We start from the raw sequence: 24,633 nt of genomic DNA on the forward strand, positions 1-24,633 counted from the left end.
TTAAAGATAATCTTGCCTACTAAGGGACTTAATTTGTTCTGAATAACAAATCAGAGAAAAACCTCTGTGTATTTCAATAATTTTGTGAGATAAGGTTATTTTTCATGAAGATGAACAGTAACTGTAGAAATAGGAATAGGAGATATGTATTTTTTTGTGGTGAAAAATAAAAGAATAATAGTTTGGGAGGGCTTGAGGTCCTCTCTTTTAGCTGCCTGCTTCCAAACAGAAGGAAAACCAGACTGATAACCAATCACTACTCGGAGGCACCACCCTAATGTAATTACTGTGTCCCTGAAACTGCGTCTCTAATGACCCGGGAGGGAAGATTTGCTGAAGGTCTGCAAGCTCTGCTTTGATGGCACAGTCTGCCCTCACCAGATCCATGACAAGAAGACTCAGTCAGTCTGTTTCTCATACTTGATAAGCTTGTAACCATCTCTTCTGTGTCACTGTCTGCTGGTATTTCTAGAAGTTCACCTGATGAATGCTATATAAGGAAGCATCTTTCCTTTATTTTAAAATATCAATAGGCATACACTCTAATGAATAGTGGACTATCACCCTACTTATATACAAATGTGTTGCTCCGCTTTAATAATAATAATCTGTTCTTAGGCTGTGTCACCTGCACTACGGTCATCAAAAATGCCTACAGTTGGGACAGAAGACCGACCTCTTGGGAAGGATGGAAGAGCTGCTGTTCCTTACCCACCAAGTAAGAAAAGGAAACTGAGCTTCAGCTCACTGCTTATAACTTACATATAATGTTTTCATACTCAGTGGTGCCTTGTCTGAGATTCCCCTCCTTTTTTTCCCCCCCATTTTAACAGAATACTGGCAGTGAATTAAAACTTGTATAAATTGGTGTTCCTAAGGTGGCAGGCTGCTAAGAGACCCATTTAAATTTGAATTCCTTTTCCTTTTGTTTTCAAATTAACTTCTGTGGTTTAAAATGTGGAAAAACATGTTTTAGGTTTGTTTTTGTAATAGCCCTTTCCTAGTAGGAGAAATGCTGCATAGTGGTTTTCAGAGCGATATTCCACTGCAAGAGCTTGTGTAAAATGTTTCAGTTTTCATAAATTTAATTCACACAAGGATAATTAATGTTTGTTTTCTGTGGTCCTTTTTCCAACAGATACTGAAGTTTTTGTGTTTCCTTAAGAGATCAACTAGTTTTATTATGTATGTGGACAAAAAGAGAAACTTCCTTTTCTCTACCTATTCTTTACCCTAAGAAACATTCTACAAGAGAAAAGAAAGTCAGGATAGTTTATATGGATACTCTGAAGCTGAAACACAATTCCATTGCAAATCATTCTTTAATATCTTCTCATTAATTCAGCTGGTAATGCGAACAAATTGAGGGGAAAAACTACCATGTCATAGGGATGAGTCAAAAAGTTTTATGAACCTATAAATGTAGTGCTGATTTACTCAAATGTAGAAGTGTCAAATATACAGAGATTGGATTTTGACAGCTTTAGTGGATCCATAGCTTTTTAAAATATGCAAAGCTTTCTCAAGCATGACATGTATGAAAATGAATAATGATAGCCAGCCAGTTGCTGTAGTTTTTTTTAATTAAACATTTTTCTTTTTTTATTACTCTGTACTGCAGAATTTTACAAACATGAAACTCACAGATTAAAAGAAACATTATTAAAGCAGATTCATCTGGAATAGGGCAGATGAATGAATTTTTCCCTTGTATTTAACCAGTTACTCCCGCTTTTTTTGACATTAAGTGATATGTAGCGATGTTAAATGTTAAAATGTCTGATAATTTGTCCAAGATTATTCACTCACAAACCATCCTGCTAGTAAGTGTCATTACCCAGTAAAGTATATCGTGTACTCTCTCTTTCTCTCATTTTTATTCCAAAAGGAATTGTTTCAAAAAGAAGCTACTCAGAATTTTATGATAAAGTACAGGTTATAAAAATTAATGAATTTGAAATATAGCAAAAATATTGGCATGAGGAAAATATAGATAAACCAAGGTCAAGAGGATCTTATTAATGTGTCAAAGTATGTGTGTATAAGTGTGGGGGGGGACATATACATAGTATTTCCTCCCAAGACATGGCAGTGAAAATAACATGGCAAGAAACTATCATCTCTGCAGTAGCTTACTGTACATGGAAGTGGAGAGACATATAATATGTAATGTCTAGAATAACACCATCCAACAGAAGTGCAAGGTAAGCCACAAAGGAGGGCCACATAAGTAATTTTTCATTTTCTAACAGTTACATTAAAAAAGTAAAAAGAATCATGTGAAATTAATTTCAATAATATATTTTAACTCAGTGTATCCAAAACAGTGTCATTTTTATATGTAGTCAGCATAAAAATATTGAGATGTTTTACATTCCATTTTTGTACTAACTGTTTGGAATCTGGGGTATATTTTATACATGCAGCTCATCTCAGGTTCGATGGGCCCATTTTGAATGCTCCGTAGCCATGTGGCTAGTGGATACTGTGTTGGACAGCATAGGTCCATAATTATTCATTTGTGTATATAATAATGGAAGAAAGCGACACACAGTATCAGTGAGGTTTAGTTTAGTATCAAGTCTGTGTTAAGATAGTATTGTGTTATATTAATTAAAACAGAAGTGTTTTTCTTAGGTTTTATTGTTAACCAGTCGCTTATGAATTTTTGTCTTTGAAAGCATGTCAATTTTGAAGTATGGGTCTTTGAGGAGGCAAAATGAAAGAGTTGGACATTTTATTCTACAAGAACACTTACTATTTGTAAGGGACTCTGCTAGGTGCTCTGGGCTGGGAAGAATACTGAGAAATTAGTGATGATGCTTTTGTTGGAGGGCTTCAGTCTTGTGCGTGACTACTTGATGTTCAGAACGGGAGATGGTTGGTGTCCTTAATGGTGAGCTCCTGCTGAAGTGCAATGGATCTTGAGGATAGGTGGGTATAAGTAAGTGGAGCATTGTGGGAAAGACATGTCAACTCCAGTCCATCCTGGTAGCTGTTCCCCACACTCACTTTAGTCATTTTATGGGAAGAAGGTTGAACAGGCAAGCCATGTATTTCTACTTTGGAGGACCAGAATGTTTCTCTGGGTTTCTATTTTCTTTCTGCCTTACCCACTTTGAGTCCAGTTCCCTGTTTTTCATCTCAAAACTTCTTTAGGGTGATTTCTTTTCAGAAATTCATTCCCTGTGACTGAACAGCATTTCCATCTTTTTCTAATCAAACCAAAATTGGGAGGAAGGACTAATTATTGCTGACTCTCATCACTTTATGAGTGTTTAGATGTACGTGGCAAAGTGTTCGCTTCAGTGCATACTTTATCTCATTTATTGTGCAAAAAAAAAAATGAGGGAAATATTATTCTCATTTTGTAGATGAGGAAATTGAAGCTAGAGAGGTTAAGAGTCTTCCTGAAGAATATCTGATAATAAGAATGGTGAAGACCACTTTTTAATGTGAATCTCTGGCAGGTGGAATCTCATTTCATCCACGCTTTTTGTGTATGTTCTCTTTTACCTTTGACAAAAATTATCAAGGTGGCTGAGGCTTTGAAAACTGAGATACATAACTGTGTTAGGTAACATCAAAGAAGTTGAGTAGCCCTGAATGGAAAATGCCTTTATTACATTTCTTAGGGAAGATTTAAAAACAAATTTAATAAAATAATTTGAGGATAAAATTTTGTACCACAGCCCAAATACTTAATAAATTAAGGAAAGGCTATGTTTAAGTTCATTGTCATTTTAACTCAAAGTGAATTTATATAGTTTCATATTTTCCAAATACTTTGTTAATTAAGATTTGTCATGTAATATGAGTTTGAAGATTTTATGAAGCAGACTTGTGGTTTAAAATACTCCACTTACAAATTAATTTTATATTAAAATTGACCAGTAGCTGCTCTTTGGCTTGGGAAAATGTTTAGGGACTAAAAGTTAAAGATGATGAATGTATTTCAACTTTATATTAAAGTCTTTAGCCTTGTTTTAAAAAAAAATGTGTTGATCTGGTTGGTGCTACATCTGAAGAGGTGTTTTTCAGCCACAGAACTTACCAATTATATAGTCTGTCCAGTGGTTCTATGATAGTTTCTGGCTTGGCTTGTATCCCCAATTCTGTGAATTGTTATATGTTCCTAAGGATAAAATACTGTTACAGCAAGGTGACTTGAAGATCAACTTGGGGGTTTTAGGTTTTCTTCTTCTTTTCTGTCTTTTAAAACTTTTTTTCCTTAGCAGCAGCAGGTACCATTTTGTCTAATGAAATCTCATACAGAATTGTATTGTAGAAAATAAATAGAAGTGCAGCTTCTCTTAATGGAAGTGAAAGTTTAGATCTGAAACCCTGCCTGTTGGCCTTGTTCTCCCCTTGTTGCCCCTGAGGCCAAGAGAGGGTAAATTATTCAGGATTATATAATTGTTTAACTAGGAAACGTGGTAAAAATTGTCTAATGCAGAGGTTCTCACCTTTTTTCTGCTCCATATCGTGGAGGCTGTCCCCTCCCCCCATAAAGAAAGGAAAGAAAGCAAGCCTAATGAGAATCACACATCTAGTCAAGCCTTCCCTTTTAGATGATGGAACTGAGGCCCTGAGGGAGGAAGTGACCAGACCACAACAACGCTGTGCTGGGAGCACGTGGGTTGGGGACCAGGCCCACTGCTGCTTCTCTATACAGCTCTACCTTAGACTCTAGCTCAGGTCAGAGCATGGTACAGCTATTCTTTATTAATTTCTGATTCAGAGCTATAAGTCATATTAAGATCTGTTCAGTGGTTACTATTTACCTGTTTAAATATTGAAGTTGCTAGAAAGAGCAATGTGATTGGAAATTGGGACACCAGATATGGTTCCAAATCACTGATTTGAACTTGTGGCTCCAAATGTGTAAATATATTTGCTGTACAGGACACCCCCTAGTGGCCAAATTTCACAACCGCAACTTGCATTTCATTGCATACACTCCTACTTAAGAATCAGTCCCTTAATGAGACACTATTAGTGATGTTGGTTAACCTCATGTATATAACAATGATTTTTTTTTAAAGGTTGAGAATCACTGATCTAAGTATTTCTTAAAAGATACTTTTTTTCCCAGCTGATTTTCAATAAATTGTCTTTTGGTTCTAGATAGGATTATTAATCCTGACTATGAAGTTTCATCTCCTTAGATTTTTCAGGGAATCAATTGTTGGAAGAAAAAAATGTATGTTATGTAGACTTTGTTCACATAATTAATGTGAAGCCAAATCATAAAGCATCAAGAGGATAGTAATAAAGTTGCAGCAAAGGATAATTTTCTGCTGATGGCCTTCTTCTTAGATACTTCCATTATTAATAGTCTATTATGTAACTGATATGACCATTCAATCGGCATTATTTCTGATGCCAACTAGAGGGCCTTGCTATGAACTAGGTTGTTTTTTTTTTTTAGAAGTCAGGCCTGTTACAAATTTTTTTTTTCTTATTTTTTATCTTTATTTTTTTTAGCAGTTGCAGACCTGCAAAGGATGTTCCCCACCCCTCCTTCTTTGGAACAGCACCCTGCATTTTCTCCTGTGATGAATTATAAAGATGGAATCAGTTCAGAGACAGTGACAGCGTTAGGCATGATGGAGAGCCCTATGGTCAGTATGGTTTCAACACAGCTTACTGAATTCAAAATGGAAGTGGAAGACGGGTTAGGAAGTCCCAAGCCAGAGGAAATAAAGGTAATTGCCAATATATTAGTTATACAAAGACAAGGTGGTTTTAAAGCAGATTCTTATACAACTTCTTTAAAATAGTATTGTCTGTATGCCATGTATACGTAAGTTCCTAAGAGTTCTCTGAATTAGGTCATGAGGTAATTATAGTGTCTTTTGATTAATTTAAAATTTTGGCTTTAGCATTTTTCTGTTGATCAGATAAAAGAGAAGTATTAAATTATAGTGATTTTTGTTGCTATTATGGTGTGTCCTAAAGTTGTTTACCAGCATTATCACCAGCCCCACTTTGTTGTCACAGGACTTTTCATATGTGCACAAAGTTCCAACTTTTCAACCTTTTGTGGGATCCTCCATGTTTGCTCCACTGAAGATGTTGCCGAGCCAATGCCTGCTACCTCTGAAGATTCCTGATGCCTGTCTGTTTCGGCCTTCGTGGGCAATCCCTCCTAAAATTGAACAACTGCCCATGCCACCTGCAGCCACTTTCATTAGAGATGGCTACAAGTATGTGCTGGGATTGTGTCGAGTTATCTGCTGTATTTAATATGATTTTTTTAAACATCTTTATTGGAGTATAATTGCTTTACAATGTTGTGTTAGTTTCTGCTTTATAACAAAGTGAATCAGCTATACATATACATATATCCCCATATCCCTCCCTCTTGCATCTCCCTCCCTCCCACCCTCCCTATCCCACCCCTCTAGGTGGTCACAAAGCACCGAGCTGATCTCCCTGTGCTATGCGGCTGCTTCCCACTAGCTATCTGTTTTACATTTGCTAGTGTATATATGTCCATGCCTCTCTCTCACTTCGTCCCAGTTTACCCTTCCCCCTCCCCGTGTCCTCAAGACCATTCTCTATGCCTGTGTCTTTATTCCTGTCCTGCCCCTAGGTTCTTCAGAACTTTTTTTTTTTTTTTTAGATTCCATATATATGTGTTAGCATATGGTATTTGTTTTTCTCTTTCTGGCTTACTTCACTCTGTATGACCGTCTCTAGCTCCATCCACCTCACTGCAAATAACTCAATTTCGTTTCTTTTTATGCCTGAGTAATACTCCATTGTATATATGTGCCACATCTTTTTTGTTGGTTTTTTTGTTTTGTTTTAATAGTTCTATAGTGATCTTCTTCTTTTTAAATTTTTGTTTATTTATTTATTTTTAACATCTTATCCTTGCGCAGGGGCCATGCTAATCTTCTCTGTATCGTTCCAATTTTAGTATATGTGCTGCCGAAACGAGCACTGTGCCATATCTTCTTTATCCATTCATCTATCGATGGACTTAGGTTGCTTCCTGATTTTTCTCTTAACTAAATATTTACTTCAAATGATGACAGCATTTCATTTGAAACTTTCGTTTATTGGCCATTCATGTTTTTGTGCATATTATTTTCTGTTGAAAATATACGTTGAAAATTTTCTAAACTAAATTTCATATACATGGAAAAATTAAGGTTATTTGTATAGAGAACCATGATGTTCATGGTCATTCAATGTCAAATTGGTGTTTATCACAGAATCAAGCATTAGTTGGAGTGGGTAATATTTTTAGGGTGATGGTGGTAAGTACTTTGTTTTATATAATTTGATGATTTCAAATGTGTTTACTTAAGGCACTTTAAAATTAAGTATTCACATGATAATTTCTCTGTTGCTGACCCCATGTCACGTAAGAAAGCAGCAACAGAATGGTGCTATGATACGGGGGAAGGAAAAGGAAGTGTTTATTGTAGCTTGGACACGTTTCATACTGTCACCAAAAAAGTTCTTACTGCAACAGTGTAGAATCAGTTTCCCCTTTGAGTGATAATTTCTTAATAAAATAATTTAAATGCCATAAAATAAAAGGCCACAAACTCAAATTTCTGTCAGGACCAGGTAAGCAATATGTGGATGAAATGGACTGGGCAAAGCAAAAGACTTGGCACTACTGATGCTCGGCGTCATTGTGAGAGGCAATGGGAGCGAGCAGGGTCAGTGATGAACTGTTGAGAGTACACCCCTTTTAAAGGGACTTTTTGTTTGTTTGTTTGTTTGTTATTCAAATACAGGGGATTGTTCAAGCAGGAGCGTGGGAGCCTGGAGACCTGGAATTAAATGTCTCAATGTATTTCCTTTTTAAAAATGTTGACAGTTGCGAATTCCCTGGTGGTCCAGTGGTTAGGACTCCGTGCTTTCACTGCCTAGGGCCCAGGTTCAATCCCTGGTCGGGAAACTAAGATCCTGCAAGCCGTGCAGCAAGGCACACACCCCCACCCCCAACACCACCACCACCACCACCACCACCCCCGGCAAAAAAAAAAAAAGAAATGTGTTGACAGTTAATCCAGAGTTACATTCTAGGAGCTAAGAAAAATTTATGATCCAGGTCCAGTCTGTGGGCTACTTCTTTGTGACCTCATATAAAAATCATCTTGATGAAATCAAGTTTAATTTTATAAACAGGCTTTATGCTTGTGTATATAAAGTCTGTATGGGAATGAAAAAGTGTGGCAGAGAAGTGGTTTAAAAGAACCTTAGACTTGGGGAAGTACAGCTATAGAGTCACAGGGCTCAGATTCCTGCCTTTTTTGTTTAGTCTTTGTATGGCCTTAAATGACCATTTTACTGGGTCTTCCCTTCTTTAAAATGGGGTTATCTTGCCCTACTTCCCACATAATATTTTTTCTGAGAACTCTGAGTACTTCCACAACCACCAGCAGTGTGAAAGCATGTGTTCAAAAGCACCCTGGATGGGGGGGGCCTGGCTAGTTCTCTGCTGCTGTTCTGCAGTTGTACCCTAGCTTATTTAATTTGAGACTGGTCCAGCACAGCTAGAGCAACTAGCACACCAGGGGTTAGCAGGCCATTCGCAAGTAGTGCAGCAGCTTCCGAACCCATTCCACAGCTTAATCTCTTACACACACAAGCATCTCAAAAAGTGACATGCAACCCTTTGCTGGTTTCAATAACAAATAATTTAGATGATTTGTTTGCTGGTTTCAATAACAAATAATTTAGATCATTGTTTAGATCTATCAAATCTATCATTTGCCACCCCGAAGATTCTTGGTATTCTAAACTGGTGCTGTTAATAGAACTGTCTCTGATGAAATAAGTGTTTGTATCTGCACCTTCCAGTGCAGCATCCACTGCCCTTATGTTGTAGCTCTGCACCGTTTGAAATGTGGCTAGTTGAGATCAAGACTGAATTTTTATTTTTATTTAAGTTGATTTAAATTCATCACATGGAGTAGTGACTACCTTACTTACTGGACAGGACAGTTCTAGGTTATGGGAAGTCCTCCTGCTGTGGTCTCCGTCGCCCTGGACCCCCGCTTTATCACAGAGCACACCAGCACTCACTTGATGCCTGTCATACTTGCTATGAGCTAACTTTTCTTTCTCTTTTTCACTGTTGCGTATGCAGCATCTAGCATGGGGTTGGTACTCAATTCATTTTTATTGAATGGGAAAAGTCAGGTTACTGTACAAGATAATAAACCATTTTTACTGCCTCGGGAGGAATTAAATTATTTAGGTTTTCAGTTAATCGTCATAGTTCCTTTTATGATATGAACTGCATAATAATTTGGGGATTTTGTTGAACAGAAAAATTTGAAAGGAGTCCAATTAGAGTAAAGATCGTTATTACACTCTTATTATTTTGGTCTCTGAGATAGCAGTGATTGCTGATCAAGGTTTCTGGGTCATTTGTTATCTGTACTCAAAGATACCACTGTGCCTCAGATTTAACATTTCATTGCAGTGACTGATTTGGATTTTCAGGTTGATAAGTTAGGCATAGCTGATTAAAAATCATAAGAAAGTGATTTGAAGAGCCATTACTTTATGACATTCTTCTTTCAAATTATAAGTGAATGAATACGTACTTTATTGGAGGAACATTAGTTTAAGCACAGTATTAATAGATTTCAGAGGAATTTTAAGTATTTAAAAAATCTATTTCTTTTGATACCTTCTAACTGGAAAGAATAATCCTGCGCTGTTTTACATGTACATGTAAGAATATATATCAAGAAAATTTTATTACAATAATAAAATAGCAGAACATTGCAGACACTGTTTTGTTTTCCATGTGGCTATTCCAAAAAGAAGTCGCTGCTTATGAGAAAATAGGTAGCACAGTGTGATCAGTCTCTGGGAGCTAAAAATAATTGTGCTATATAATGCATGACATATTGAAAAATAAAAAAATGAACGAATTGCCTACCACCCTACAGAGATCTGTTAGAAGTTTGGAAACTATGATGCAATATATATACTGGGCAGCTACCTAACTGATACTAAGTCCTTTTAGCAGCATGTGTAGTATTTGTATTAATTGTAATATAGTACTGGCCAGTGGGTTTCCTAAAATAGAATTCCCTCATGGTCACTCATTACTATAAAAATGCTAGCCTAGATAGGACTACATTTTGGAAATTAGAAAAATGTTAAATTTTCATGTGCATTTGATTATAACTACTTTAGAATCATATGTAGATTATAGCCTCAGAGAACAAGTACACTGGCAGAATTTCAATTTCAAAAAATGACAAAAATGTAATTGCAAATTAGATGGAAATTTCATCCTATGGTCTTCTAGCTACTTTGGCATCTGAACTCAAGTGTTAAAGTTCTATTTAGTAGTTATAGTTTTTCAAAACTACATTGCCCAAATCCAGTGTCATGCTTTCTTGTAAAAATAGTTACAGTTCCCTCAAAAGACTAAGATGAGGCTTAATTGAAAACTGAATAAACCAAGTGATAGCGTGCATAAATAAGAAATGCACAGGCCAGGTTGGGGTGATTATGTGTGTACTCCAGCACCTGTGACCTGCCTCACTTGGTGCTGTCTCTTTGTTGCAGTAATGTGCCTAGTGTCGGGAGCCTAGCAGATCCAGATTATCTGAACACACCACAGATGAACACCCCGGTGACGCTGAACAGCGCTGCCCCAGCCAGCAACAGTGGAGCAGGAGTTTTGCCATCTCCAGCAACCCCTCGCTTCTCTGTCCCCACACCACGAACCCCCAGGACCCCAAGAACTCCCAGAGGAGGGGGCACTGCCAGTGGTCAAGGGTCTGTTAAATATGACAGCACCGACCAGGGGTCACCAGCCTCTACCCCCTCTACCACACGGCCTCTTAACTCTGTGGAGCCCGCCACCATGCAGCCAATTCCTGACGCTCACAGTCTCTATGTGACTCTGATTCTTTCTGATTCCGTGATGAATATCTTTAAAGACAGAAACTTTGACAGCTGTTGCATCTGTGCCTGCAACATGAACATCAAAGGGGCAGATGTTGGGCTTTACATCCCCGATTCTTCCAATGAGGACCAGTACCGCTGTACCTGTGGGTTTAGTGCGATCATGAATCGCAAACTTGGTTACAATTCGGGACTCTTCCTGGAAGATGAGTTGGATATTTTTGGGAAGAATTCTGATATTGGTCAGGCTGCCGAAAGGCGCTTAATGATGTGTCAGACCACCTTCCTTCCGCAGATGGAAGGAGCCAGAAAATCCCAGGAGCCACCGATAAGCCTTCTCCTCCTCCTGCAGAATCAACATACACAACCTTTTGCTTCACTGAGTTTCCTGGACTACATTTCCTGTAACAATCGCCAAACTCTTCCCTGTGTGAGCTGGAGTTACGACCGGGTGCAAGCAGATAATAATGATTACTGGACGGAATGCTTTAATGCCTTGGAGCAGGGTCGGCAGTATGTGGATAATCCCACAGGTGGCAAAGTGGATGAAGCTCTGGTGAGAAGTGCCACTGTGCACTCTTGGCCTCATAGCAATGGTAGGTTTCCCAGAATACAAATTTGATTTGAAAATTGTCTTGGTGTGATGATAACTTGCAAACTTTCTTTACTTTGTTATATGACAAAATTTTAAATTTCATTTATTTAAAAATAGACATAACTAAAGTGAGAGCTATCTTGATATCACCCTAAAGTTAAGAATGGGGAGATGTTTTATATTGAAACATTTGGAGAAGAGTAATTATTTTCTGGAAAAAAAGTTGTCTAGATTATACAAACTGATAATTTGCATACCCTTTCATGTTTAAGTCTACGCATTCTTCTGGGTCAAGCTTCCATGATACTTCTTCCACGAAGCCTTCTTTCCATTTACCAGAGTATTTTCTCTTTCCTCTGGTTTCCCAGTATTTTGTGTCTCTGGTAACAATGATCACGTTTTACTTGGCACTGTGGACTGGGACACGTCACTGTCTTAAAAACTCCAGTTGATAAACATCTTTGGAGTTGGGCTCTAAGAGGGCTGAGCGCCTTGCTGTTCCCTTTCCTTGTTGATTCACTATCTATGCTATGATGTGTCCTGGGGGGATAAAATGGTGAATGAAAGAGACAAGGCACCTGCCCTCAGGGACTTTCTAATCTATTTTGGAAAATGGATAAGCCTTCTCCTCCATCCTCCAATTAAATAGTATGCTTATTTATTTAATTATTCGAATCAAATAAATAAATAAGCATATTATTACAAACCATTATAAGTGATGAAAGCACGGGATGTCAGGGGACACTTCCTTGAAGAAGCAGTAACATTTGAGATCCCAACGATGAGTACAGGTTAACTGGGTGACGAGGGAGGGGGCGGGGAATCGTGTCCCAGGCAGAGGAGGGGCGAGTGCAACGGCCCAGAGTTATGTAGAGCGTGGGGCCTTCAGAGAACTCAGAGAAGCCTAGAGACCAGCAGGGCTAGCTTGTCAAGAGCCTTTTGAGACATGCTGGGCACTGGGTCTTCATCTGAAGAGTCTTAAGTCAGTGATGGGTTTTATGAAGAGACATTGACATCAGATTTGTGTAGTCAGAAAAAAATGTACTCTGACTATAAGGTGGGCTGTGGATTAGAAAATGGCGAGAATGGATTTGAGGAGACTGAGAAGTTCCTGTAGTAGATGAAATAAGAAACAGTAGCTTGGCTTAGTGTCCTAGCAAAGGAGATGGAAAAGAAGTGGAAACATTCAAGAGATGTTTGGGAAGTATTATTGCAGGACTTGGAAGTGGGTTGGATTTAGGGTACCAGGGAGAGTGAGATATTAAGGAAGACACCCAGGTTTGTGACACGTATACCTGGACAGACAGTGGTGTCGTTCAAAGACAAGTGTACTGGGAGCTTCCCTGGTGGCGCATTGGTTAAGAATCCGCCTGCCAATGCAGGGGACACGGGTTCGATCCCTGGTCCGGGAAGATCCCACATGCCGCGGAGCAACTAGGCCCGTGAGCCACAACTGCTGAGCCTGCGGGCCACAGCTACTGAAGCCCGCGTGCCTAGAGCCTGTGCTCCGCAACAAGAGAAGCCACCACAATGAGAAGCCCGTGCACCGCAACGAAGGGTAGCCCCCGCTCGCCACAACTAGAGAAAGCCCATGCACAGCAACAAAGACCCAACACGGCCAGAAATAAATAAATAAATAAATAAATAAATAAAATTATTTAAAAAAAAAAAAAGATGAGTATACTGGAGGAATATCAGGTCTGGGGAGAAAGGTTTTGGAAGTTTTAAAGATTTCTCTTGAGATATCCAGGTAGAGGTGTCAAGTAGACACTTGGGACTTCATGACCTGGAGCTTAGGGGAAAGGAAGTATATGGCACATAGATGATAACCCAAGTCAGGGGCGCAGAGGAGGAGGAGAGCTCACTGGGGAGGAGGACTATATGGAAAGAGAGGAGGGCCTGGGACAGAACTTTACTGAGTTCTGCCATGTAACCAAGTTTCACGAATGAGAGCGTGGTCAACAGGCGTTCAGATTCAGCCAAGCTTTTAAGATAAAGATTAAACCAGTCTTTTGACCATGGTGAGAGCTGTTTCTGTAGACAGGTGCGAGCAGAGGCCAGGCTGGAGGAGTTATGTGTGAAAGAAGCATGGACCCTGCTTCAGAATAGTCATCAGTCTTGCAGGGGAGAAGGTTATATAAGCAAGGAGACTTCTTGGAGGTGGAGACTCCTGAGGAAGTATTTCAAGGGCTCTACTCATTTTTATAACTGCTTAGGTTTAAGTGGAGTGCCTTATACTTAGCAGGCCTTTAATTAATGTCTGCTGCATGAATTTATGAATTAAAGTCTTTCCCCTAAAGAATTCTGGGTGATTAGCTTAGGTGGTTTCTTTTACTCGACAGTGGCCTTCAGGTAGAAATGCAGTCTGTGTGGGTGGATCAGTGGTGGCATCTTTGGATATGAAGAATAGCACATTTTATTGTAGGCGAGATGTGGGTTCCAAATTCAGATGCTTAAAGGTACCAGACAGATGATGTCAATGAATGATGTGGAGAGCCAGGTTTGCAGAAGGCAATGACCTAAATTGTGTCCTTTTGCAACATACTTTCTATTTTGTATGCACAGGAATAGAGTTCACAAAGAATTACTTCTACTTTTATTTTTCTCTAACCTGTGGTTCTCTTGGTCTGTCATTTTCCTACTTCTGAGAGAGCCATGGGTACAAGAGGTACTTTACTTTTTTCTCTCCTAGAAGAAGAAAAGAAGCACAGGCTTGAAGATCAAGGTGATAAATGCTGCTTCAGTCTCAGGCCAGCTGGGGTGGGGGGAGGCGCGGGGGGAGCGTCGAGAACTGTCTGAAGGGGACAGCTACTCCTTGGCTCCGGCAGGTGGTGGTCATCCCAGAACATGATGGTCTCAGCCCCAGGGCTGTCAGGCAGTTTTCCGGTTTTTCAAGAGAAGCTGGAAATCCAGATTTGCATATGAAATTTCCTGAGAAATTCGTTCCAGATTAAAAAAACAAAAACTCTGTGCCATCAGTTTGCAGCCTGTGTTTGATGTGAAGACACATCTAAAAATGTCTTAAGACCCCTTAACCTTAAGCACCCTGTGTTTCAGATTTAGTTGGTAAATAAATCACAGATTTCCATCCATGCCACTTTCCTCATCAGCTAGAAAAGCAAGAGGAAGGAAAGGTCTTTAGGAACCCAGCGGTGCAGATTCATAGCTGACCATCTCTAGCTTAAGTAGTCTTTCTTCAGATCTTTTTGAGAATTTGACGAGCATTATGGACCTTCTCCCTTGGGGTAAAATACACCTATGCTCATGCATGCATGTGCAGTTTGGGGTAGAGTTTCAGAGGTTTTTCAAATCCTAGGTTAAGAAACCCTCTTGCTAGCAGGAAGAACATATGTTCTGAAACCATGAATCTCCTACCTTCCTCTCTGTACAGATGAATTTCAGGCCTGTCATTGCCTCTGCCCTGTTTTCATGTGCCTCTGCCTGTGTAGAAGGTCATCTTTCTCTTTATGCATTTTGTATTTTGTGCAAATATTTTCATTAAGAGCAGTTTTTAAAGTTTTTAAAAGCTTCAAGTTCCTTTTTCCCACTCATCATATAATCAAAACATGGATATTTGTAAATAAAAGTAATTAAGAAACTAAAAGTAAGAGACAATAATTAAGAAATTTTTGCTGCTCTCTTTTCTTAAGAACAACCTTGGAAACAAGTCCGTATGATTTTAAAAAGTCAGGCCTATCTACCTTTCCACTTTTAGGCAATCCTATAGTTAACCTCTTTTATATAGAGTAAACTATTTCCCCTTTTATTATTTCCAATAATAAATAATAAACTATCTTCTGCTTTAGAAGATTGTCTTTCCTCTTGACTCCTAAGTCGGGTATTTTAGAATCTACTATAAGTAGACCCTGCTGCCAGTGGTGTCTCTGTCGTGGAGTATAACTGAGGTCCACAATGATGGCAAGAAGAGGAGTGGGCCAGTCCCCCTTTATGATTCCCGTTCCTTTTCATTTCATTTCTCTTCCAGTGCTGGACATCAGCATGCTCTCCTCCCAAGATGTGGTCCGTATGCTGTTGTCCCTGCAGCCCTTTCTCCAAGACGCCATCCAGAAGAAGCGCACGGGCAGGACCTGGGAGAACATCCAGCACGTGCAGGGACCACTCACCTGGCAGCAGTTCCACAAAATGGCAGGACGGGGAACCTACGGTAGAATCTTTCCCCTGTTTAAATTCCTTCAGATTTTTGTTCTGTGAAAAGCAGCTGTAGTTACTGTCAAGTCCTTCCTTCACTGACAAAATAGAATCTTTTTCCTCCTGACTATTAAGTTTTATAATCTCCCTGTTTTCCAGTAGTCAGTTTTTGAGATAATTTTTCTAAATGTCTTTGGCATAATCAAGGTCAGTGGGGCAAATAATCCCTAAATAGACTGTTTGTTAGGGTCTCCTCATCTTCCTGATCCTCACTGCATTTTCATCTGGATGAACTTCTGGACTAGTTCTGTCAGCTTCTTCACAGTCAGGATTATAGTGCTTTTCTTAAAGGAAATGACATAGTGCTGTTTGGAAAACTAACTTTAACCTGCTCTAGTCTGCTCTCTGATCTTACTGAAACTTTATAAGCATGTTCTGACTCATTTAATTAAGGTTCTTCATCAGGGGCCATTTAATTAGAGGATTTGAAGAGTACTTTTAAGAGTATCATGTCAACCTACAATAAAATTTCTGATGCCAGAATTAAGACTAATGCACCAGAGAATTCTCAATTGTCGAGGTTGTGGGAAACAGACCCTCAAGCACTCTCCTAAACTGCAGTCTTGTTTTAGGTTCTGAAGAATCTCCTGAGCCGTTGCCGATCCCCACTCTGCTGGTAGGCTATGACAAGGACTTCCTCACCATCTCGCCATTCTCCTTGCCATTTTGGGAGAGGCTGTTGTTGGACCCATACGGGGGCCACCGTGATGTTGCCTATATTGTGGTGTGTCCAGAAAATGAGGCCTTGCTCGAAGGAGCCAAAACTTTTTTCAGGGACTTGAGCGCTGTATATGAGGTGAGAAAGACATGAAAGATGAAAATTGTTTGTATGATACGAGTCCTCAGGTTGTTTCTAGTTATGACTAAATTTTAAAGAACAAATATTTTCAAAGTAGGACTCAAAGAAAATTTTCACATAGTTGGAGGATGAAGAAAAGGATTACATTGGCAAGTTTTTCAAGGAGTACATTGCTTTCCCATCTTAGCTTTTATATTTTATTAGATTTAAAGATTTTCCTCTACCAGCCTTACCACCCATCTTAAAGTCCCGTCAGCTGTTTTTTCCCCATTTATGTGCTCAAGTTTAAAAGTATTACTCACCAGGGGAGAGTGGTTGTTCAGAAGATGAGCTTTACGAAAAGAAGGCACATCTACTCTTGGGGGGGTTGGGGAGGGGAGTTCCTGAAAACAGTATAAAAATGTTTAGCTTGAAAATTTCTGAATCATAATAGGTTTAATGACTCATGTCCCTGTTATGTTTTATTTAACACTCCATTCATCTTAATACTAAAATTTTGGTACAGATTAATAATGTGATAACCATAGTAATGTAAAAGCCACTTAGATAATTTTATATATTTAGTACATAAATTCCTGTTACTTTTGAAAAATTAGAATCATGTCTGTCTTTGAAGAGTTAGTGCCACATTTCTTCTGCTAAAGTACATATACACTAAGGTTTTCGTACCTTATACTTCTAATATCTTTATATTTGACAAGAATAAATGAAACTAATATTTATAAAGTATTTAGAGCTGCGACAGGCATATTATAAGCATTACAAAAGTGTTTGCTAAATAAGATGCCAAGTTGAATTTCAAAAATACTCCATAACGGAACATTCACTATCTATACATGTATGAGTACACACGAAATAGTAAACTTACGTGTTGCTACAAAGAAGTGAGAAGATGCTAAAGTATGAGGTAATGGCATCAATTAAGCCACTGAAGGAAATCCTTGGATACAGTAATTTCTAAACAGTGCCTGGTTCATGATGCCTAATAATATTAAATCATAATTACCCTAACACAGAAAACTTGTCTAAGCAGTCTTAAAGCCCAGCCATTCTTTTGAATGAAGCTTTCAACATAAGTTACAAAACATAAAAGGACTGCCAGATCATTTTAGGATTGCTCTTTTGGCAGTAATACGTACCTGCTTCAGAAGAGTGTACACTAGAGAATTTTTAGGGGCTTGGTAAGCCTCCTGTTCATCAACTCTAGTAAGGGCTAATAATATGGGCTCTTCTGCTGGTGAACAGGTAGCTAGGTAGCTTACTTTTTGCAGGTATATTAATTCTCTGCCATAAGCACCCATTTAATGTCCTGCACGTCAGTAACAGAATCTCATTGTGCTAAAACAACTATTTACTTTTAAAAAGTGATCAGCACTGTTTCCGTGGCCTCTGGTCTATTGGTGATCTCCAAATGTCTGTAACAATGTAACAGATGGCCCATAAAATTTTAATGTTATCTTATGGGAGAACATCATAAGTCAGGATTACTTAAGAGGTTTTAGTGGACATATGTCTCAGTCAGCCTAAGTAGGCAGGAATCTGGTTAATTCTTTATTTGACCATTAGCAATCAGGTGGTGTGCTCAGCAATCTTCCCTTGTGCTGGAGGAAGCGGTTGGGGTGAAGAAACATTCATTTTTCTTTAAAAGAAACTTTTTTCCTTAGAGAGCCTAGTCCAGGTTTTGGAGAGACAGAGGACAGTTTCAGGTACATTATAATTACCAGAAGGGACCAGCATATAATGTTGGTTTGGTTGCGTGTGGTAACGCTAAAAGACAAAGGAAAATGCTTCCATGTGTATGGTCAAGAATCTCCGTGGTAACGATGTGTACTGAACGAAGGAGTGGTTCCTGTTGTAAACGGCGATCTGGTTTGTGCCGTCAGATGTGTAGGCTTGGGCAGCACAAGCCTATCTGCAAAGTGCTGCGCGACGGGATCATGCGCGTGGGGAAGACCGTGGCGCAGAAGCTGGCGGAAGAGCTTGTGAGCGAGTGGTTTAACCAGCCGTGGGGCAGCGAGGAGAGTGACAATCATTCCAGACTCAAACTTTATGCGCAAGTTTGCCGCCATCACCTAGGTACATGGGGATGTATTTGGCAAAGTAGAATTTGAGAAATAGCAGATTGCTCCCCCTGCTCCCTGTTAGACACGCAACATTATACTTCTTTTGTCTCAGGAAATGTTAGTGTTCCATTACTGTGTTGATTTAGGTCTAACTTTTGCATTCTAAGTAGTTAAATGCTAATTTTTATGTGCATGTATATTCTTTAAAAGCTATTTAAAGTAGCCTAAGGAAGTCATATCTAATTTACTCCACATTTCAAAAATGTAGCAGCATGACTTGGTATTAACTGCTTAATTTTAACCCAGATTCCCAAGAGAATCTTAGATGCTTACAAAGCCTTATGCACATAGGAGCATAATATACCATGATGGCTGTAGAATATACGGCCTCTCAGTTTTCAGTGAAGGCGTGTGGAATCAGTCTGAAAGGAAAATGTTACAAATGATTGATTTTCTCCTCTCCCCCCCCCCCCAAATTAGGCTCTTCCCCAGAATTTATAATAAGTAGCTCCATGTTTATTTCCATGTTTACAGAACATACAAGCTTATGTTCAGTGGTAGAGATAGCATTTTGGGTGTCATAGAGTAATGCAGCCTGGAAGCATAATTTTTTTAAAAGTGACTATTCTAAATATCTGCTTCAGCCAGACACTGCAGAACATTCCTAAAGTCACCTCTCTGCGTGTACACTTTCAGCACCTTATCTAGCCACTCTGCAGCTCGACAGCAGCCTGTTGATACCACCTAAGTACCAGACCCCACCAGCAGCAGCACAGGGACAAGCTACACCTGGGAATGCGGGGCCTTTAGCTTCAAATCCAGGATCGGCAGCTCCCTCAGCTGGCAGTGCATTTAATCCCACCTCCAATGGCAGTTCTGTGAACCCGGCAGCAAGTAGCTCCGCATCTGGTTCCTCTGTGCCACCGGCCTCGACATCTGCCTCTGCTCCCATTATTAACCAGATAAGCACTACCTCTTCTTCAGGATTCAGTGGTAGTGTCGGAGGGCAGAACCCCAGCGCTGGGGCCAGCTCTGCAGAGAGAACGCAAGGGAGCATAGGCTGTGGTGGAGACACTGAGCCTGGGCAGAGCTCCTCTCAGCCCTCACAGGATGGACAGGAAAGGTACGGTACTCTGACCAAGACGAGTGGCTTCAGCTCGGACCCCTTGTCTGCTCTTCCTCTGCACCCCCAGCCCCCTCAACTTCATGAGTCTCTAAACCTTGTAAAGTGTGTATTTCTCTTCTTCCCTCAAGAGAGTAACAACTGTCAGTCTATAGTTCAGTGTTAAGAAACTTGAGAACTTCTTATAAACTTATTATATTACTAGTATAATGGTAATATATACTTACTAATTAATATACTTAATGTAATTAATATTACTGTTAATACTCTTATTATATGACCATAATATACGGATAATAGTAATAGTAAGCTCTTACTATTAATGTAACAGCATTATAAAACATCTTTGTAGAATGAAGCCACGATGACGATGTGGTGGGGGGGAGTTGAAAAAGATCTCCCATTTTAGAGGAGCATATTATTGTTTTCCATCCATCTGGATGCTAACTGACTTGGTTTGCCTTCATTTTGGTTCATATTAATGTTGCATTTAATCTGTAATCATTGTCCAGGGAGTCAGTGTGCTCTGGAATTGATTTATTTTGTATAATTTATATTTATGTTGTGCATCTCATAAGTGACTCTCTCTGCAGTGTTACAGAAAGGGAGAGGATAGGAATTCCCACGGAGCCTGACTCTGCAGACAGCCAAGCCTACCCTCCAGCTGTTGTCATTTACATGGTGGACCCCTTCACTTATACGGCAGAGGAAGACTCCACTTCTGGAAATTTTTGGCTGTTGAGTTTGATGCGCTGCTACACAGAAATGCTGGATAATTTACCTGAGCATATGAGAAATTCTTTCATTCTCCAGGTAACTATTTGCAAGTTTATTTTTTACTTTGTTGTTGTTTTTATGAAAGTAAACAGGTTCATGATTTTTTAATAATTGTATGTATATGAAAATAGAAAAAAGTATTCTGAATTCTACCTTTTAGATTCAGCCATTATTAGCATTTTGGTGTTTTTCTAGCCTTTTTTCTGTGTTTGTTTACACAATTGAGATCATACTTTTCACGTAATTTTTAGTCTTTTTGTACTTACAGTTATTCATGAATACTTTTCCACCTTATTTAAAATTCTCACCAAGCAACATATTTTTTATAGACTGCATATTTTCCATGTGTAACTGTTTCTCTACAGTTAGATATAATTACTTTTTTTTTTTTTTTTTTTAACCTTTTCACTGTTATAAATACAACTATAAGGCGGTCCAGTGGTTGGGACTCCATGCTTCCAATTCCGGGGCTTGGGTTCAATCCCTGGTCGGAAAACTAAGGTCCCACAAGCTGCACAGCGTGACCAATAAATAAATAAGTAAATGAATGAATGAATGAATAAATAAATAAAGCCATAATAAACATCTTTAGGTATAATCTCTCTTTCACATTTCAAGTCATTTCTTAAAGTGGATTCTTAGATAAAGATACTGATAAATAATGCCAGATTCCTCTCCCAAAAGGTTATAGGTATTTACATTTCTTTCAGGAGTGAAGGAGCATGCCCATTTTCACTGCACCCTTGCCAGCTTTACAGTGTAATAATTTTTAAAAATTTATAATTTAATAGGTGAAAAATGATGTCTTGGGTGTTTGGATTCTTGTTTTCCTGTCACTGTAACTCAAGCCGTATTATAGAATTAAAAGATTGAAATTAAAGCTACCGGTGTAGTTTGTTGGTAGTGTTTCCTTGATTTGAAGCCTGTGTCCCAGGTGACTAGACAGTAACTGCAAAGACGCCGCGCGTGCTTTGCGCACACCTTACAAAAGTGAGAAGTGTATTTAAGAGCAAGTTTTTAAATTTTGGGACATGGCAACAATAAATTGAGAATTTATCTCTAAAATGGGAACAGGGTAATTTCTAAGTGACAGTGTAACTTGACCAGCAGAGTGACACCTCTTCTTAAATTGCTGGTATATTTGGAATATAGGACTTCATGTCACTGAAAGGAATTAAGATTGAATTATACTATGTTTGGCATTTCTGTATTTTAAAACTAAAGTTGCCTCCCCCATTCAAGTAAAGAATTCATACCATTTCATTTTTGAACTGCCTTGTTAGCATATTAGATCTCTTATTTCTAGTTTTATTTGTATTTGTGTCTGTAGATTGTGCCTTGCCAGTACATGCTGCAGACAATGAAGGATGAACAAGTTTTCTACATTCAATACTTGAAGTCCATGGCATTTTCAGTGTACTGCCAGTGCAGGCGACCTCTGCCTACACAGATCCACATTAAATCCCTCACAGGATTTGGGCCTGCCGCCAGCATAGAGATGACGCTCAAGAACCCAGAGGTAGGTAGCAGCAGGGCAGAAATTTGCAAAAACACTACTTTTATGCTAAAGATGCAAGCCAGGAGAGTTGCTTGCTTGGTTGGTCTTCTACCTTTATTATAAGAGTGGTAGGTTTCTTTAATCCTTACGTTGAAATAGAGGAGATACTTCTCTGAACTTGTATAATTTTTTGAGAAAAGAGGCAAGCAAACTCTTGCCATTTTTTGATGTAAGACCTAAGGCAACAATACACTTATCCCTTTTACTTATGAAAGTTCAATTTTCCTATATTTATTTTGTTCATTATTGTTTGAAGCTAATCTGTGTCTTAAATCACTCCCCACCTTCCCCAGCTCATTTTTTTCTCCTGGAACAGCCGCTGTGTATGTGTTTACTCTGCACGGGCCCCTCATTTTCTGATGCTTCCTCCTCCCCTTGTCTCAGTGCTTCTGTGTGTAAATGAATGCTTTTTCTCTCCATCTTTGTAAACCTATTTCCCACAGATAAGTACCTCAGGGGGAATTCTAAAACACCAAAGCAAAACATGTTTTAAACAGAAGTTGTACACTTCTTTTGTTTTACTAATCACCTTATCCTGAAGGTAGATATACAGGGCAGTGTTTAGAACTCTCAAAGCCTTCAAAAATCAGTTCCCACAACTTTTGCATGAAAAATTACCCATTAATAAAGGCCAGCAAACAGCTCTTCACCATTAGAGAACTTAAAAACACCAAAACTTGCTAATTTTAGTTGGTAATGTAAGTTTTTCTGGAAAACTAAAAAAATGACGCACTACTTAATACTGCATTTGTTGTAACTTGGTTCAGATCAACTTGGTCCCAAGAGAGGAAACAGCTTAACTGACAACTTACATTCACTCTGGGGTTATAGAAAATTTCTATCTTTGGCAGTTTTAGGTTAGTTTATTCTTTTGAGTTTGTATTTTTTACTTTTGTGAGCATGTCATATGTTTTCTCTACTACTAGCTTTATCTAGAATAAAAATAAATGTTTCTACTCGTTTCAAATTTGTGTCCAGAAATTGAGTTTGTGCCTTTCTTTATAAACTTTGAACCTTTTAGTTTTTTACCTCTTGAGGTTATTCTGCAATTCAGGTGCAGTCATTCCTTATGCTTTGGTAAGAAGTTATCACAATTTCAAATGACAACTAATAGTAGTCTGCATTTTCAGAGAAGAGAGTAAAGGCTGACTACCTATATTAAGATCTGAGGCATTATGTAATGTTTTAAAAGATTATATAACGTACTGGCAGAACACCATGAGAGTTCATGAGATATATAGTGAGGCTTAGATTAAAATAAATCACAAAAAATATTCTTTCTTTCCTTTTGCTTTGGAACAGGAAGAGAGAAATCAATCATTTGACTTAATGAAAAATGTAAGAACCAAATGTTGTGAACATTTACTGAGGTTTATAAATTTTTACTTGCATAAAGTGCAATGGCTAATTGCTAAATGCTGCCTCTCCCTCAGTCTGCAGCTAGAATTTTGTACTTTCATTCAGCAACTATAGCTGAGTGCCTACCGTGTGCCAGACACTGTATTAGGTGTCGACTGTGCAGTGGTGAACAAGACACCAGTCCCCTGCTTCCAGGAATTCTCATTTTCGGCAGTGGCACAGTCTCGTGCAAGCTCCTGGCAGCCACTGTTCTACTTGGTGTCTCTGTGGGGTTGCCTGTTCTGGATGTTTTTTGTAAATGGAATCTTCCAATACAGAATGTTTTATGTCTGCCTTCTTTCACTTAACATAATGTTTTCGAGGTTCATCCATGTCATAGCATGTATCAGTACTTCATTTCTTTCTATGGCTAAGTACTATTCCATTATATGGATAGACCACATTTTGTTTTTCCATTTATTGATGGGCGTATGGATTTTTCCACTTTTTGGCTATTGTGACTAACCCTGCTCTAAACATTTGTGTATGAGTTTTTGTGTGGCTATATGTTTTCAGTGTTCTTGGTAAGTACCTAGGAGTGGAATTTCCGGATCTGTGGAGAGTGAATGGATCAGTGATAAGGTTTGAAACTTGAGCAAGTTGTTGAATATGTATCCCTAAAATGAAGGAATTGGATTAACTTATCTCCAAGGTCTCTTTTAAGTTTAAAATTCTGTAATTCCATTATTACTGTTTCTTAGGCTATATAGTTCAGGGGTTGGCAACTCTGTGGGCTAAATCCAGCCTGCAGCCTGCATTTGTATGACCAGCTAGGTAAGACTGATTATTACATTTTTACAAAGAGAAGATTATGTGACAGAGACTCATAAAGCCTAAAGTATTTACTGTCTGATCCTTTACAGAAGTTTGCTGACCCCTGCCGTAGTTTACTAGATATTGAACTGTATATAAAGCTGGAAACAAAGATGACAATTAAATTTCATCACAGTTTATCTAAAATATTTGTCTTAGGTAACAGCTAACACTTTGATCTCTTAAATTACTTACACACACACATCATAAAGTACAATATACATACTGAAAAGTACCCAGTCTTAAGCATACTGCTTGATGAATTTCCACCAAGTAAAAATATTACGTAACTAGCACTAGAAACAAAACATAACAAGCATCCAGAAACCTCTCTAATGTCCCTTCCAGTCACTCCAATGGTAATCACTATTCTGACTTACAACAGCATAATTTTGC

General features: G+C 38.7%; 1 protein-coding gene and 1 non-coding gene across 3 annotated transcripts in view; one reads left to right on the plus strand and one right to left on the minus strand.

Moving 5' to 3' along the window:
- MED13L (mediator complex subunit 13L) overlaps positions 1 to 24,633 on the plus strand; it is a 291,858-nt gene that overhangs the window by 251,105 nt on the left and 16,120 nt on the right. The window contains exons 14-23 of one of the 2 annotated variants that reach the window (XM_059895607.1): positions 619 to 718; positions 5,488 to 5,708; positions 6,004 to 6,209; positions 10,561 to 11,498; positions 15,483 to 15,662; positions 16,279 to 16,502; positions 18,389 to 18,581; positions 19,265 to 19,691; positions 20,285 to 20,504; positions 21,799 to 21,987. In XM_059895607.1, the coding sequence (XP_059751590.1) occupies positions 619 to 718; positions 5,488 to 5,708; positions 6,004 to 6,209; positions 10,561 to 11,498; positions 15,483 to 15,662; positions 16,279 to 16,502; positions 18,389 to 18,581; positions 19,265 to 19,691; positions 20,285 to 20,504; positions 21,799 to 21,987 (2,898 nt within the window). The remainder of the gene's footprint in view (positions 1 to 618; positions 719 to 5,487; positions 5,709 to 6,003; positions 6,210 to 10,560; positions 11,499 to 15,482; positions 15,663 to 16,278; positions 16,503 to 18,388; positions 18,582 to 19,264; positions 19,692 to 20,284; positions 20,505 to 21,798; positions 21,988 to 24,633) is intronic. The other variant, XM_059895608.1, reaches the window with a different exon arrangement.
- LOC132348297 (U6 spliceosomal RNA) lies at positions 6,844 to 6,952 on the minus strand. Its single transcript, XR_009497424.1, has one exon. It is a non-coding gene; the product is annotated as a U6 spliceosomal RNA (small nuclear RNA).

The sequence above is a fragment of the Balaenoptera ricei genome, chromosome 14 (assembly GCF_028023285.1).
Source record: "Balaenoptera ricei isolate mBalRic1 chromosome 14, mBalRic1.hap2, whole genome shotgun sequence".
NCBI classification, from domain to species: Eukaryota; Metazoa; Chordata; class Mammalia; order Artiodactyla; family Balaenopteridae; genus Balaenoptera; species Balaenoptera ricei.